At 40.7% G+C, this 18,007-nt stretch overlaps 1 protein-coding gene across 2 annotated transcripts in view; it reads right to left on the bottom strand.

The window, feature by feature from the left end:
* SNAP25 (synaptosome associated protein 25) overlaps positions 1 to 18,007 on the bottom strand; it is a 94,739-nt gene that overhangs the window by 15,051 nt on the left and 61,681 nt on the right. For both annotated transcript variants that reach the window (XM_002710974.4, XM_002710973.5), the window contains exons 2-4: positions 15,048 to 15,182; positions 13,048 to 13,089; positions 4,918 to 4,966 (exon numbers count right to left, since the gene is read on the bottom strand). In XM_002710974.4, the coding sequence (XP_002711020.1) occupies positions 4,918 to 4,966; positions 13,048 to 13,089; positions 15,048 to 15,119 (163 nt within the window). In that variant the 5' untranslated portion in view covers positions 15,120 to 15,182. The remainder of the gene's footprint in view (positions 1 to 4,917; positions 4,967 to 13,047; positions 13,090 to 15,047; positions 15,183 to 18,007) is intronic.

Genomic DNA, 18,007 nt, shown 5'->3' with positions numbered 1-18,007 from the left:
CTCTGTCAAGAGTTACCAGCTTGATTTGGAAAGGTTTGACTAGAAGAAAAAATTCTGAACTTAAATTTGATTCAGACAAGTATTCAGAAAATAGTTGGTCCAGAAAATTGCTTCATACCTATCAACAACCACTGAATGTATCTTTGTATACAAATTACGTTGAGTCCTTAATTTAAAAAATTCCATGGACCCATTTTGTCACAGATATTCTAACAAGAATTTTTAGAGTGTGCTGAGTTATGTTTATGGACATGTTTGGCATATTGAAATTTCACATTCCACTGGTTTCTGAGAAGACATTTCTCAGGTAATGCTTCTAAGCAACAAATGTCTTTTTCATTTCTCTCTGGGGTGGACAGTAGTATCTCTCAGGCTGACACAATGTACCATCCAGGGTTGAAGGCTTCTTAACTCCCTAAATTTGCTTTCTGACTGTTATATGCTTAATCCTGAAGACTTGGAGAAGAATAACATTTTGGGCCTGGAGAGGACTTCTAGTAGATAATACTATATCTACTTAGATAGTAACCTATCTAATTATCTAGATATCTAGTTATCTATCTATAGTGATGTGCAATATCTTCTGTTGTCATATTTGGGTGGTTGGTTATTTGTGATAGATCCACCAGTGGCATTACGCTCAGGCACCTAAGTTTAAGCATATATTCTACTAACCTCACCTAGGTACAGCAATACGGGATCTTTAGTATCCTTGATGTGGTAAAAACAGCAGAAGAATAATAAGACATCAATGTTACTGAGATAGCATGAAAGCCTTCTTGAGAATATCTTGTTACAAGAAGTCACTTATGTGATTTTTATTTTCTTTAGTATTAATGCACATACAGAGATTCATTTAAACAAATTTAAATAGTCTCATGTGATCAGTGACTACCATGTTGGATAGTGAAGCTATAGTCATTCATAATGGACTTCAGCAAGAGGATTATTTTTTGAAATGCTGCTATGCAGTGCCTTGAGTCTTTTAAGATAGTCAGCTGTCTCCCAGGCTGGGGGCTTCACTTTGTCTTTCCTCTGGCAAGCAGAGGTGGTCAAAGATTTCACTATTTACTCTGAGTTTATCGCAGATTTCACCAAGAACCTAATTTTTAGCATCAAAACAAACACATAATCCCAAAAAGTCCAACAAAAGGAACAAGTGATACAGAGATGAGAGGTTAAATCATTCACATTAAGTGTCAAGATTGTTCAGGGCGTTCTCATCGAGATAAGTTTTCTAAGGGAATGAAAGTGCTAAGGCTTAGTACATTTCCAGGGCTGTCTGTCATGCTCAGTGCTCCTTGGTATTTCCTGATACCTGAGTATAAAACAAGAATCCCATAAGGAATTTCCCATGGCAACCACATAGCTGGACAACCTGCAATGGTCTGGACTGACCCAACCGTGGTTGGAAAGGTTCTTTAGAACGATGGCTGTTTCTTGAGACTCCTGTGCAGCTGTAGGGCAGAAATAGTCAACATTTCTGGTATTTAGGCAAAGAAAAAATTAACAAAGCATAAGTGAAGAGAAATTTTAAAGCAGTTACTGATCTAAACAACTACACACGACATATACAAGGTTAAAATACACTTACGATGGCAGTGAGGATAATTGTTGACTTATGCTCATCTCATTTTGAAAGCCCCTAAGCTCCTACTGTAGGATAAATGAAATGGGTACCACTTAAAACCAGAAAGAAATCACACGCTTTAGGAGATTTTGCAATTGCAGGCTTCTCATCAGTATCAATCTTTCAGCATGCATCTGGCAAAAGCCCAGGCAGTCCTAAAAGGAAATCTGTTTAACTGAGGGGCTCAGCATTTACTGTGGTAAAGTCACAATTGAAACACTTTAGCTGAGAACATTAACTGTCTCATGAGAAAATCTGTCAAAAAGACATTATATTCTGCTTTGTTTCTCAGACAAAAATGTACACATGTTCCTGGGAGTTCTTTGTGCTTAAGAATTAAATATTTTTGCATCTGTATTGGATTTTGGAAAATTGTATCTGAAGTTTTTGCATCAAGTTACAGTGAAATTTGCAACTCAGATAAGTATATTATTCACTTTCTCCCTTTTCAATTCCAAGTTTGTATGTGTTATTTCCCATGTCTTTATGTCAATGCTTTCAGTTGGGGAAAAGGCATTATCCTGGATCTTCCCCAAACCTATCTGGTGCAAACCTCCTTCCCCTCACCCCCTTCACACTGTACATTATTAATGGAAGAATTACTAAGGCAGAATTGCTAATTTTTTGAGTACATATGTATCAGTTTTGCTCTGGAAATGAAATACCACTCTTCTATATGGGAATCCGTGGTCGAATTTTTTAAAAGCAAGGATTTGCTACATCTTGAGTTTCAAAGCCTTAGAGATAAAACTAGCAAGTCTTATATTTATGGAAAATTCATTTGGAGAGTTCTTGAGGATTGCTATGGTTATTGTAATACCTGTATAACAGAACTCCACTAGATTCTGTTATTTGCCTATCAATTTTGACAATTTGTATTTTGAAAATTGTAGAGGAGGTGTTGGGTTAGGTATTCGATTTTTTTTCTTAATTGTTTTGATTGGTTAGTGCATATTTATTGAAAACATTTAATACAAAGAAAAAATGTAAAAACAAAGATCCTTAAATGACGGCAGTGAGAGGGCACGTTTGAGAGCTCACTCCAGGAGGAGTGAAGAGATCTGACGCCTCTGGGCATCGGTGGGGTCTGCCACAGCATTTACATTGAGGCCACGCTCCCCCCAGGATGCTCTAACCCCACAACGGGGCTCCTTGAGGAGCATCGCTGCCCAACACAGGGCTCTTCTGATGCGGATGCTTTGCTCCTGGCTCTCTAACCGCCCGGTGGAGACTTCTTCAGGGAAGCACTTCGTCTGAGGCTGTTCCCACCCAGTCTTCTTTACTTGCTCATCTATTTTTCAGGTCTCAGACGGTTTGCAGGCTCTCCTTGTCTACTCCCGGGCCCCTCCCTGACCTGTCCAGATGTTTCCCCAATAAATCTCTTATATTTCTAATTGCTTCTTAGCACTTGCTTCCCAAAGGACAAAAGAGGATACATTTCTGTCCCCACCCCAGGCCCCAGAAGTCCATCAATAAAGATTTACTTTATTGATTGTAGTAGTTACAAAAAATTCCTTTTATCATTATTAATTTAATTGATCCCTTCACTGACAGAAATTTAGGTTGTTTTAGTTTTATGCAATTACAATTAGGGCACGCATATTTTTCATCATATAGTTATAAACAGATTTCTGTAGTGTAAAATTTTAGGAGAGGAATGTCTTAGTCAAAGATAGGCACACTTTAAAGTATGAAAATATTAACAAATGACTCTCGAAGACATTTGTTTTGGTCCATAGCATCCATCCATAGAATGAGAGCTTCATTTTTCCTAGTATACTCACACCATTAGTTAATATCAGATTTTAAAAATTATGCAGATTGCGCCGGCGCCATGGCTCACTAGGCTAATCCTCCGCCTTGCGGCGCCGGCACACCGGGTTCTAGTCCCGGTCGGGGCGCCGGATTCTGTCCCGGTTGCCCCTCTTCCAGGCCAGCTCTCTGCTGTGGCCAAGGAGTGCAGTGGAGGATGGCCCAAGTGTTTGGGCCCTGCACCCCATGGGAGACCAGGAGAAGTACCTGGCTCCTGCCATCGGATCAGCGTGGTGCGCCGGCCGCAGCGCGCCAGCTGCGGCAGCCATTGTAGGGTGAACCAACAGCAAAGCAAGACCTTTCTCTCTGTCTCTCTCTCTCACTGTCCACTCTGCCTGTCAAAAAAAAAAAATTATGCAGATTTCTAGAGAAAGAGTGGTATCTCATTGGTGCTGATGGTTGAAGCATGGCTTCACATATCTACTTCTAAATTGATTTGAATCTATGTCTATTTTTCTTTTGGGTTATTGGTCTTTATTTTTCCCTTACTGATCTCTAAGAATTCTCCATATTTTAGGAAAAAATGCTGTAAGTCTGTTACCTGTGTAGTGATTCCCCTATCCCACCCCAAGTTTCAGATTTATGCTTGGGATTTGTTTATTGTGTCTTGTGCTGTGAATGAGTCTTACATTTTTATCCTTGCTTTTAAAAATTCCTCATGATTCTGAAAATATTTCTAATGTTTTCACAAAAGTATAAACAAAGAAAAAAAAACCTCAAAAATCTGTTTATTATATAATTCAGAATGCAATCAGGTAAAAAAAACTACCAGCTAGAATTATACACAATATCACCTTATGTCTAGATATATTGAGACAAACTAAAACTATGGTGTTATCCTTTTATGTTGCACTTTAGAGCTTAGAGGTGCTATATAAAAAGATTGGATATTTGAGTTTTATTGTTCTTAGTATTTCCATAATCATTTTAAAAACAGGCAAATATTTCAATCATTTTAATTTTCCATTTTCCAGATGATCCTTCTTTGCTTGTGTCCTATTAAAAATAGCTCCCAGTTATTTAAGAAATTTCCACAGTTACATGAAAATTAAAACTATCAGATACTGAATTAAGATGATCAGAAGAAAACAATTGTACTTTATCCTATCTAGGTATTATGACAAAAAACAAAATTTACTGAGAAAGTTGAAGAGTGAGGAAAATAGTTCTCACACTGTCCAAAATACTATCCTTAAATAAAATGCAAACACACAACTTTTGCATTCAAATTTCTGCTATTTCAATGTAAATAAGACACAGTAGTACCATTCACTCATGAAGAAGGCCTCAATATTTCCAGATGTTTACAGCTCTTTTCAACAGAAAAAGAAAAAAGCAAGATGAGAATTTTAGAACCCTCATACTCATAAACATGCATAACATATATCAAAATGACCACTGGTAGATGCACAAATAATCTAAAAAAAATGCACTTTATTTGAAAAATTGTTCTTACTGAAGAAATCTGAACTTACCTCCTTGTTCATCCAACATAACCAAAGTCCTGATACCAGCATCTTTACTCTACATTCCAATAATGGTAGCAAAGTTGAAAAGGAGTTAGAGAGAAAAGAGAGAAAGAGAAATCAGTAAGGGGACAATTAGTCCTAGAAATGGAAAATGAAGAAGGACCCAAGGAAAAAAGGGAAGAAATGGCGAGTGGAGTAGGGGTCTGGGAGGGACTTAGAGGAATGGGTTAAAGGGTGGACTTGCTCCATCACAGATTCTTTGGGGTTGAGCAGTCTCACAGAGTAGGTTTGGTGATGGGGCTTCCAATATGTTAAGTAAGTATTGGAATATGCATATTTAATAATACACTGCAATTTTATCCTTGGAAAATAAAAATGCCAACCTTAGACGGCAAATCTTTCGACCCCTCCTAGGTTAAATTTTCCTCTCTGACAGGATCTATCAGAAAGTTGCCATGGAGGAGCTGCAGAGGGATGCCCTGGGGGGATGCGTAAGAACCTTGAGGGGTGAGATTTTCCGGTTCATCAGAGGAGAGCATGGTTTCACAAAGGCTAAGAAACACAGCTCAACAGGAAACTCCCTGTCTCTCCATGGAGAGAAGTTCTGCAAGACTTAGAAAAGGGATTGAGGTGAGAAAAAAGGGCTCTTTGTTCTGAAATCTAAAATTCTGCACAATGATATAGTGGGAGAAAATAACTCCTCTCCAAGGTTCACTGCAGTCTTTTTGTGCAAGAGGTGTTTCAAAGGTACTCCTCATCTCACTCCTTGTTACACAAACAAATCAAACACCATCTGAACTATTGGGAGGAGGGGAGGAGGACTTGGCGAGCAGAGAAGGACTAAAGATATTCACATTAGTCATTCTTAGGAATCATCGTTTCTAGGAATTCTAGCAAGTCACGTAAAGACTAGGTATTTTATGGTTAATGAGTATAAAATGGCATTGCTTATGGTTTGGATTAATTGGTTTTTCAAGGAAAGCTCATGTAACCTCTAAAATAAATTCTAAAATAAGGCATATCTTACAGTCCCATTATTTGCTACTGACTTATTTTGAACTAGTAAAAAGAGAGATGTTAGCAGAGGACAACTGAGGGTCTGTTAAAAAATACAGCATTTTAACAATTAAATTCCAACTGTGCCCCTAAAAAAATAAAACACTGAAAATGATTTCTGGGAACTTTTATCGACTCACCATTCTAGAGAATGTATGCAGTTAACTCTCCAGGACACAAAAGTGAATCTAGTTTTTGAACACACTTTGATAGCCTTTAGTGTCAAAGTGAGGACATAGTTTGGAGACACATGGCTCAGAATGACTTCAGGAGTCATTGACAGTGCAGATTCCGGGCTGGGATTTTTATTTCTTAGCTGTGGGGCCTCAGCAAGTATCCTAATTGCTTTGTGCCTCAGTTCTCCCAACTTTAATAGAGCAATCATAATAGTTAATACCTCTGAGTTATGGGAATCCAATAAATTAATATGTGAAAAATGTGCTGAAATGGAGCCTTTTTATAGTTAACATGACATAAGTGTTGATAAAATAAATATATTCAGAAGAAGAATCATAGCAGGAGATACAGCTGGACCAAAAATATCATCATTACCACCTACCATGAGAAGTTGTTTCTAGACTGATATTTCTCAAACTTAATGTGCATATGAATCATAACATTCAGATTCAGATTCTGGTTCAGTAGGGCTTGGGTAGAACCAGGAGACCCTGCATTTCTTTCTTTCTTTCTTTTTTCTTTTTCTTTTTTCTTTTTTTTTTTTTTTTTGACAGGGAGTGGACAGTGAGAGAGACAGAGAGAAAGGTCTTCCACGGCCGGCGCGTTGCAGCCGGCGAACCGCGCTGATCCGATGGCAGGAGCCAGGTATTTATCCTGGTCTCCCATGGGGTGCAGGGCTCAAGGACTTGGACCATGCTCCACTGCACTCCCGGGCCACAGCAGAGAGCTGGCCTGGAAGAGGGGCAACCGGGACAGAATCCTGCGCCCCGACCAGGACTAGAACCCGGTGTGCTGGCGCCACAAGGCCGAGGATTAGCCTAGTGAGCTGCGGCACCGGCCTGACCCTGCATTTCCAACAACCCCACCATGTGCACTGCTGGTGCTGGCACATTCCCTGAGTAGCAATATTATAGACCATAAGAGTTAGTTTAATATTTTTTCCTTAAATGTTTAGTAAATGGAATTTTGTTTGTACTTGCCTGTATTTTAATAAGTTCTTTGCCCTTTCTTGTATATTTTAACCATTGCTTATGGGATGAAATTCTGAAGAGCAGATGACCTTTTCAGGCCTATGGGTGTGACAATGCAAATTCTGGTAAGGACAGGGGCTTCTCAGAGAGTACTTTGTCAGGGGCAAGCTGTGGCATAGTAGGCTAAGCCTCCGCCTGTGACACGGCATCCCATTTGGGCACTGGTTCGTGTCCCAGCTACTCCACTTCCAATCCAGCTCCCTGCTGATGACATGGGAGAGCAGAAGATGGTCCAAGTGCTTGGGCGCCTGCACCCGTATGGGAGACCCAGAAGAAGCTCCTGGCTCCTGGCTTTGGCTTGGTCTAGCGCTGGCCATTGTAGCCATTTGGAAGAGTGAACCAGTGGATAGAGGACTTTTCTCTCTGTCTGTAACTCTGCCTTTCAAATAAATAAATCAAAAATCTTGAAGAAAAGAGAGAGTACTTTGGGTACTTTGGGTCCTTGAGGACCCAGTCAAGGACATACATGAGATCCCTGAATGATTCTATTGAAGACACTGGATGGGATACAGATTTATAATTTTATTTTATCTGTCCAGCTCTCAACTATTTATGTTTTGATATTCTGTCATACCCATTTATTTTTTGGAGCCCTGAAAGTATAATTTCACATTTGTTTAATTTGGCACTGAATGTCTCAGCACTAGAATCATTCACAGAACAAACTTGAAAGAGCATAAATCTGGGAGACCAGGAACAGAGAGCACTGTTTTGGGAGTCAGGAATACCAGTTTGTGTTCTTAGCTCAGCACTTAGGTCATGAGACTGTGGAAGATTATCCTGATCTTTCAGGAAGTTTCTCCATACTGAAGATAAAGGTAGAGATGTCAAGTAAGAGTATGTGGTTGGTAGGCTGGTTCATTCATTCACTTGCTGACTCACTCTTCCCTTGTTTCCCTCATAGTAAATGTTTATTGAACATCTCTTCTGCCCCAGGCACCACGGGTAATGGTAGACAAATGTATGGCTTCTCCATTGTGCTTCTCAGTGTGGGAGACAACTTGGTCAGTGGGCAGAAATGGAATTGGGATCTGGGGGTCTTTATTGTTACAGTCCTATCTCTCTAAAGACATCTGTTCCATATCTCAGTTTCCCTAGCTGTTAAAGGGAACAGTAAGAGCTCCTTCACTTCCTGTCTACAGTAATTATGAGGGTAAAATAAGCTAGAGAATGTGAAGTCCTCCCAAAATCCCTTCTGACAGGAGACTGTGCTAGGTTCAAGAAGGAAAACATTAAGCTGCAAGATTTTTTTTATTTTTATTTTTTGACAGGCAGAGTGGACAGTGAGAGAGAGAGGGAGAAAAGTCTCCCTTTGCCATTGGTTCACCCTCCAATGGCCACCCCGGTGGCGCGCTACAGCCGGTGCACCACGCTGATCCGATGGCAGGAGCCAGGTACTTCTCCTGGTCTCCCATGGGGTACAGGGCCCAAGCACTTGGGCCATCCTCCACTGCACTCCTTGGCCACAGCAGAGAGCTGGCCTGGAAGAGGGGCAACCGGGACAGAATCCGGCGCCCCGACCAGGACTAGAACCCGGTGTGCCGGCGCCGCAAGGCGGAGGATTAGCCTAGTGAGCCGCGGCGCCGGCCAAGCTGCAAGATTTAACTTGAGTGGAATATCACTCAGGTTAGAATGAGTTGCTTGGTTTTCTTTAATCCATTTCCTCGTGGTGAAATTCTCAAATAAAAACAATATATATAGTAGGAGTTACTGGTGAAGGGCAGCTAAATGCTTTGTATAAAAATTCGTGCTCTTGAATCAGGTATACCCGGATTTTAATCTCTGTCATTTACAGCTCTGTGTCTCAAGCAAGTAACGTAACCAATGTGTACCTCAAATTCCTCCTTGGTAAAATGGAGAACAAAGAATAGTATAATGTGGCTACAGGGATTAAAGTAGACAACGCAGGCTTGATGATGACAACAATGATGGTGATGACTGTGCCAAGCACAGTACCTGGCATCTAACATCAACACATGTTAGAACTTATACTTTGTGCCACGGTTGTGCTGATACCTTCTATCAAAATAACTAGATTATTCTTCAGGGAACCAGGAGGGGAAGTGAGGGGGGTGATATTTCAGGGAGATGGACTATTACTTTCTCTTATTCTTTAAAGAGTATTATGCTTTAATAGCTAAGAGAGAATCAGGTGTCTGTTTTCTTATACTTGCCCAATCCTTGGTTTCTGTTTGAGATTGCTGGGAAAACAGCTTACCTCAAAACAGGAGGTGAGAGATATAAGGGAATTTTTTTTTCTCACTTCGTTTTTTTTTCTCTGTCCTCCCCCTCAACCACAGCTTTTTCCTCTTTCTCATTCTTCTTCCCTCTTTTCTTTTCCAATGAACTATGACAATATGATGGAACATTACAAAATCTTTCTTTCTGTCATTCTCAGATGCTTTCCCCAAAATCCAATGCATTTGATGTAAAACAAGAACACTCAAGGCAGTCTCTTAAACAAACTCCATGGGGCTGGTGCTGTGATGTAGCAGGTTAGGCCTCCACCTGTGGCACTGGCACCCCATATGGGCACCGGTTCAAGTCCCGAATGCTCCACTTCCAATCCAGCTCTTTGCTAATAGCCTAGGAAAGCAGCAGAGGATGCCCCGAGTGCTTGGGTCTCTGCATCCCCATGGGAGATCCAAAGAAGGCTCCTGGCTCCTGGCTCCCGGCTTTGGATTGGTTCAGCTCTGGCCATTGCAACCATTTGGGCAGTGAACCAGTGGATGGAAGACCTCTCTCTCTGTCTCTCCTTCTATTTCTCTCTGTAACTATGCTTCTCAAATAAATGAATAAATTCTTTTCTTTAAAAAAAAAGAATGAATATTCCAAAAAAAGTTCCAAATGACTTTAAATCTCCATATCTGAAAAGAACTACCCAATCTGAATTAGTTCATTTTTAGGAGAAAAAAAAAAAGAAATTCTGGCATACACAAACACAACATTCAAATACTTATTCTTTTCCCACAGCCAAAGTGTCTTTAAGAATAAGTTGACATGAACAGAAAAGAGGCTAAAATATCTATGAAATGTCAGTGGTTCAATGACCATCCCAAAAAACTGTGGTGCTTTTGACTTAGCCGGCCTTGCAGAAGTATGGTTTTCCCAGGGCTTAGTTTTCATAGCCCATGGCATTAATGTGTAGACTTTATTTCCTTCATATAGCGCGTTAGCAGAGTTAACTTTTTTTTTTTTGTCTAAAATCAAATATCCTCTCCTTGAAATTATCTTTATGATTCTTCTTTCAGAATCAGTTATTCCCTCCTCTATGCTCCTAGGGCAGGCATGCTCTTGATTTTGGAGAGCCATTTACATATCTGTTTCCCTGTATACATCTACTTAGATCTTCCTTCTCATTCCCAGAATTAGGTTGTCCATAAATATTGGTTGAAATGCATTTCCCAACTTCAGGCTGGGAAGCAAGTGCTACATGATTTCTATCCATCCCCCTACTCCCCTCCCTTTAAAAAAAAAAAACCTGTCTATGGTTTTCAGTTTCTCTGAATTTTCCCAATAACCTCTAGGTAACTTTATATCACCCTTGAAATGCTTAAGATGGCTTTTATTAAAAAGCAGTGCTGTATATTGCACTTCCAAGTGGGAGCATTTGCCTCAGGAAGACTTCACAAGTTTAGTAACCTTTCCTGTCTTTGAGACTGAATTTCAATAAGGTTTCAACTCAATTCAAATTATACAGCACTGATGAACTTTGGGATCATGGGAAAAATTCTGGTATTTCAATGCTCAGATTTTCCAAATGATTTCTGCCTTGATGCATATTTAATGTTGGTTCTCTTTAAAGAGAATTTCCTTTTTGATTGAAAAACAGACTATCATCTGAATAGTCAATACCCTAGACACTCAGAATATTTGACTATAAATATAAAATAACCCAAGAGAAAGCAGGACCAAATCAATCTACTCTAATAATGCCTGGCTCATATTTTCCTAAGGATGGAAGGTCTAATAGCCTCCACCCATTGATGAGAGGTAGGGGATAGCTTACTCTGTTTTGCTCCTTGTTCTAAGATGCTATTTCATGCTTGATTAAGAAACACTTTAGGAGAAAAAAATATACGGTTTGAGAATGCTACTTGATAGAGCTTTTGAGATTTTTTCCCCCTAGAATAAATTAGGGCAGACCTAATTTTTCAAAATGTGTTGACGCTACTTGCAGTTTGAGAACACATATGGAAAGACTGGTCACATCCCAAGATGCTGATGGCTGAGGGGCCACATCTAGGTGGAACTTCCTGATGCATTTGACCCATGCTTTGAACATTCCAGGCTAGCTTTCAACATTGCACAGGCAGGTCAAGTGGGGACAGATCTGTTATTCCAGGTATTTATATTACATGTGCATGTAGGTGAACAAAAGTGAAAAATGAGATTGAAGACAGGTTGAAGATCATAAAATGTATTATAATAATAATAGCAAAACATTTATGGCAGCTGACTTCTAGGCTCCCTTCAGGTTATTATCAGAGCTCAGATAGGAATGCTACTGGCATTTACTCCTTTTATATATTTTTTTCTCTCATGACAAGTTGAGGGAAGAGTAAATATACTCTGAGAGCTTCACCAACACTATTGGATTGAAAATATCTGTTTTCCTCCTTGTCTTCAGGTATTTCCGCATGAGCAGTGTCCCAAAACAGAGTAAAGAAAACATTCTTTAGAGATGGAATGCTGCTTCCTCTGCTGCATGGGTTTCCAGGCTGGGCCTGCCTTTCTTGGGGGGGGGGGGGGTAGTTTGGCAGGGTTCAAGTTCAGTATTTGAAAGACATTAGGGAGCTCATAGTTGCCACTTGGTCCCCATTCCTCCCAAGGCAATTCCCGTTTAGTCATATGTCATCCCTAGGTAAGAAGTGAAGCTGAAGAAAGAAGGGATGACATGGACAACCGCTGTGTGAAAGTTAGTGCCTTCCCCAGGTTTATTTCCCCCCTCTTCACGTCATCGCATAAGTAATTTACAGTAGCATGAGTCAAGTAGGCACATTTAATCATTCTGCTGGAGAAAGCCCAAGATCTCTAAAAATGATAATTGCATGTGAAATTAATACATTGAAAAGCAGTTTCAAAGCATAGCTAAAATAGCATCTCACTGACTAAAAACTATTAGGCTTGTTTTATTAGGTTAAGATAAATATAGTCCAACCCATTCTTTTTCCACTTCATCTCTCCCAATGGACAAGTTCAATTAATCCATTTATTCTTCCTGGTTGACTGCTGCTCTGCCAAACGAGGGAGGTTTATTGCAAATGCCCTTTTGATTCCATTATTGCTCTCTGCCCTATTTTACCCATTTAAAAATAGTTGGGGATTCATTAACCATGCCTCACAAATGGATGTTCAACCCAGAGTCAGGAATATAAAAGAGCTTTTACATTTATATTATCGGACTTGATAGCTCCTTTTGTTTGAGATCTTTTCTGTTTTTTTTTTTTTTTTCTCCTATAAATTTGAGTGCCTGGCTCTTAATAGAAGAATTTTTGAAAATGGTATACATAAATATCACATATAAGGCTCAAGTCAGAACAGAACATCAAGATTATTTGTGACTCATAGTCATCAAAACCATTATGTAGCCAATTTATGTAGCTAATTTCTTTGTATATTAAAAATTGCTCTTACTTGCTTAAAGTAACCTTGCTTAAACGTGGCTTCAGTGGGTGGGGAAGATGAACATGCTTTGGTGACTGCCTGGCAACTGAAGTGCCTCACCTGCCACACCATGTGGCTTCCTGAGAGTTCACGTTAACACGAGCACCAAGAGGATCAGGGCCCAGGGAGAGGCAGCAGAGGCTAGGAAGTAACAGGTCAGCACCAGGGTGTGGCTTATTTATCGTAAAATATGATCACTCCTTACCTCTTCAACCAGTTGCAGCATACGACGGGTGCTTTCCAGCGACTAAAATAGAAAACAGAAATATTAGGAGTGCAGGATCCAGAGGTCTTAGAAAATCCAAACTACTTTATCACTTGTTCTTTTACACTTGTAACTGAAACACAAAATGTCTTCCCATTTTCAGTCTCTTTCTTATCAGGCTTTCTATATGATCTGAATCCCTAAAGCAATTACATTAAAGTCTATCATCATAACATCAAAACCATATGAAGCTGATCTTGGTATCAAAGTAATCTGGAAAAGATAATTCTGCATGCTCAGGATGCATAAAAATTATCTCAGATACTCAGAGGACTAATTTGACCTCCCTAGGACAGGAATATTGAATTTTAAACACTGACATAATTCTTTAAATGAATACATCACATTTCTTATATAGTTCCTAGAAACACAATTGGAAGTTCTTATCAATACAAATTAGGTTGTGAAAAAATCAAGCATGTCTGAAATCAGTAGCCTATAAGAGTCAGCTACAATAATTATCTTCATCCTTAGATAAGAAAAAATGAGATGGAAAGTCTGGGCTCAGGGCTGGTCCCTCAGGCACTTTTTCCCTCATTGCTTTTGGAACTACGAGAATCTAATAACTTGTGTGATTGCAAAAGTTGTGCTTTTAAGTGACAGATTTATTTTGGACAAGATTCTGCAGGACACTGAAGGATGTTAACTTTTCCGGAAGAGCTGTGACAGACTGCTTTTTAAAATAGAATGGTTGTAAACTGTGGAATGCAGGTACATGTAACATCTGGCTTTCTGAAAAGTACAAATATATCTTAGTCATGACCCAGGTTTGTATTTTCTTAACATACAAGATGAACAGCATACGTTTCTACATGATAATAAAATATATAATACTCTTTATTGCAAATTCCAGATAGCCATTTGATTTTCACAGAAAGATGCTGGTGACTTCTGCTGAACTCTGGTGTCTGTAGCTAGTCATGTGATGAACAAGTATGGTTCCGAAACAAATGTTGGTTGGACAGTTTGTGTATGTTCACGAGTAAAATGCAACAATGAAGACATACACTGGAGTTCTACTCATTTGCCAGTGACAAGAGTGACTTTTGTATTGAAGAGCAATCATAGTTCTCACGTTCTGAAAGGCTTCCTCCACTGTTTTTGAATTCTGCGTAATGTAATGGTGGCAGGCATGTACTTTTTTAGGTTTAATCTGCATTAATATTTTCTCCACTTTCTTAACTTTAGCAAGTCAACACAATAGTAAGCCACATTTTTGAAGATTTCTGTGGCATAAATGTTCTTTGTTTTTTTTTTTAAATCTAGAAACCTTTTACTTAGGTATACAAGCTTCATGCATTTCATACATACAAATTTTGGAACACAGTGATTTTTCCCACCCTACCTGCCCTCCCGCCCACACTCACACTTCTCTTTCTCCTCCTACCCTATTTCTGCCCCCAGCAGGATATCACCGAATATGAAGCTGTGAAGATACACAGTGACACACCATTATATGGATATAAATAACTAAAAAAATAAATAGTGGTAAAATAACTAGCAAATCTTGGACTTGAGTGTTCATTACCTTTGATTTTAATAGGGCCTAATTACCAGTCTATATAATTCAATTTTAATAAAGGTTATATTTAGCAACTAGTGTGCAAAATTTCAGAAAGTATTAATAATCAGCTCTCAGAATCAACAAGTTCCAGCACACTCTTGCTTATAGATACACAAAAATACTGTTTTTCCTAGAGTACTTTGACTTTTCAAGATTTTTAGAAATCAGGAGTTTGGGTCAAGATATTAATTTGTAGGCAGTTTTTATAATCAATTCATTCTGGTCTACAGAGGCCTTAGGTGCATAGAAATGTTAAGTCAGCATTTTAAAAAATTGAAACTTAACAGAAGGCTTTTCCCCACCTGGACCTGAATAAGATAAACCCCCTAGCTCCCCAGTTTTGTTCCGTCGGTCTTGTCAGGTCTCCAGGCCTTACCTCATCTGCCAGCTGGTCAGCCCTTCGCTGCATCTCCTCCAGCTCATTGCGCATATCCGCGTCTTCAGCCATGGTAGTGGTGGGGGGAGGCTGGGCGCCCGGCCGAGGGGTCAGTGATGGGTCTGCTCACAGAACCTGGAAGAAATAGGTTTCCCAATGTAAGAGCTTATATGTGTTCATGTAAGTGCGCATGTGGATAAAGAGTGGACACTCTAAATGGCCCACATTCTGCTCCCATAGCTCAGCCATCTTCTGAACTGGAAGGTGCACTTGGGCAGGGCTCGACAGAATTAGGTTATTTGTCCAAAAGCTACCATGAATGCATACTGGCCATCTCTACCATGGAGACTAGGAAATTTTTTTAAAAGATTTATTTATTTGACGGGCTGGCACTGTGGCATAGCAGGTTAAGCCTCTGCCTGTGGTGCTGGCATTCCATGTGGGTGAAGGTGTGTGTCCCAGATGCTCCTCTTCCAGTCTGGCTCTCTGCTGGTGGCCTGGGAGGGTGGTGGAGGATGGCTCAGGTGCTTGGACCCCTGCGTCCATGTGGGAGACCCAGAGGAGGCTCCTGGCTCCTGGCTTCAGATCAGCCCAGCTCCAGCCATTATGGCCATTTAGTGAGTGAATTAGCAGATGGAGGACCTCTCTGTCTTTCCCTCTCTCTATCTGTGCCTCTGCCTCTCAAATAAATGGATAAATCTTGAAAAAAAAAAAACAATTTATGTATTTGAAAAGAAGAATGACAGGGAAGGAGAGAGAGAGAGAGAGACAGAGACTGACAGAGACAGAGACAGAGAGACTGAATTCTCACCTCTGTTAACTCCTAAAATGCCCACACAGCCAGGACTAGGCCAGGAACAAGGAACCCCATCTTGGCCTCCCACATGGATAGCAAGAATCCCAGCAGTTGGGCTATTATCTGCTGCCTCCTAGGTCCAGTATCAGGAAGCTGGGTCAGAAATGGAGGCAGGACTTGATCTCAAGCTTTCCAATATGGGATGCAAGTGTCCTAAGAGGCACCTTAATCTGTTGTGCCAAAATGCCTGCCCCACCCCTTGAGACTATAAAGTATTTTTAAAGACACAGCCAGGGCCTGGCACTGTAGCGTAGCGGGCAAAGCTACTGCCTGCAGTGCTGGCATCCCATATGGGCACTGGTTCGAGTCCCAGCTGCTCCACTTCCAATCTAGCTCTCTGCTATGGCCTGGGATCGCAGTGGAAGATGGCCCAAGTCCTTGGGCCCCCACTCCCATGTGGGAGACCTGGAAGAGGCTCCTAGCTCTTGGCTTCAGATCGTCACAGCTCCAGCTGGTGCAGCCATCTGAGGAGTGAACCAGCAGATGGAAGACCTCTTTCCCTCTATCTTCATCTGCCTCTCTGTAACTCTTTCAAATAAATGAATCTTTAAAAAAAAAAAAAAGACACAAGACAGCCAAGGGTTGGGCATGATGGGCTAGAGGGATATGGTGCTGGATTGAGACACTTTTAATTTCATATTTATTTATTTATATCTATTTTATTTTCTAACAGATTTATTGAGGTGCAATTGACATACAATCAACCCCATATATTTGCAGGCACAATTTGAGTTTTAGTCTATGCATACACACAGGAAATCATGATGACAATAAAAAAACAAATGGTTCTATCACTCCCAAAAATTTCCTTATGCTACTTACAATCCTACCCACCCACAGTTCCTTACCCAATCCCACCCTACCCCTGTGCCCAAGAAACTTCTGGTCTACTATCAGCCATTAAAATTAGTTTGAATTTCCTAGAATTTTATTGAAGAATAACCATATTATCTATGCTATTTTGGGTGTGTGTGTGGCTTTTTAAAATTATTTTGAGGTCTTTCCAGGTTGTACCAAGTATTGGTGGTTCTTTTCTTTTTATTGTTGAGTAGAACTCCATATACTCAGAGGCATTTAGAAGCAAAAGGTAAAAAATGCGTCATCTTTTTCAGTTGCCATCAAGGGCTTGAGGGAGGGTGAACACGGTCCCCTCAAAGACAGATGACTCGTTGGCCCATTTCTTGGCCACTCTCTTAAACCCCCATGAGGTGCAAGTCACAGGCAGCCAGACTTCACTGTTTCCAGGGCGGCCTTCCCTTCTTGCCTTTCTCAAAGCCTCTCTTTGTTTTTAAATATTCACTGAGCACCTGTAACGTGCCAGGACAGTGTTAGGCACTAAGGATAAAGTGATGGGTAAGACAGGCAAACTCACTGGCTTCACAGAACTACAGCATAACAGGAAAGATGGGAATGAAAGGAGGAAATTAGATTATTCAGAGTGATAGTCAGTACACAAGAACACCTGCCAGGTGTCACATGTACCCAGAGGGTCACAGCAGGCCTCCCAGGGGAAGTCAGGTCCCAGGAGTGGCCAGGCTCCAGCTGGTGAGATTTGCTGTGATAAAAACCTCTCTGTGAGTTGGACAGTGCATTGTCTCAAGGCTGAGATGGTCAGTTGTGCCCTGGACAGTATCCTCTCCCTTACATGTCAGAGCAAGGTCTCTGGGAAAGGAGTGTCCAGCCAGGAGTTCACACTTCCAGTCCTCAGTGTAAGGAGGGGTGCCGTGTGGCTAGAGCTGACTCAGGAGCTGCAGAGCAAATGGAAAATGTCCCTGTCAGACTAAGCAGGGCAGAAGCAGGTATGGCACCACCTGCTTCTCCTTCTGCCGCAGAGACAGGGTCCCTGAGGGTGATGAGCCATGAGCCAGCAGGCACTTGTGTCCTCTGAATCCATTTAAGGCGGGAAGCTGACTGCTGACCAGGAGCACCTGAAATTTTACAGAAGTGGACAAAACACAACTGAAAATGTTCGGGTATTTTTTCATTTTGCTGTAGCAGCTGGGGTTACACTAATGAATAAAGGCCTCAAGAACCCTGAAGTGGAAGAGGAACCCGATGCCCTAATTGTAAGACACATTTGTGTTTCTCCCAAATTGACAACTGT

Source organism: Oryctolagus cuniculus, chromosome 11 (genome assembly GCF_964237555.1).
Source record: "Oryctolagus cuniculus chromosome 11, mOryCun1.1, whole genome shotgun sequence".
Lineage (NCBI taxonomy): Eukaryota > Metazoa > Chordata > Mammalia > Lagomorpha > Leporidae > Oryctolagus > Oryctolagus cuniculus.
Note: the sequence above shows the minus strand (reverse complement) of the source record. Positions and strands in the feature narration are given on the sequence as shown.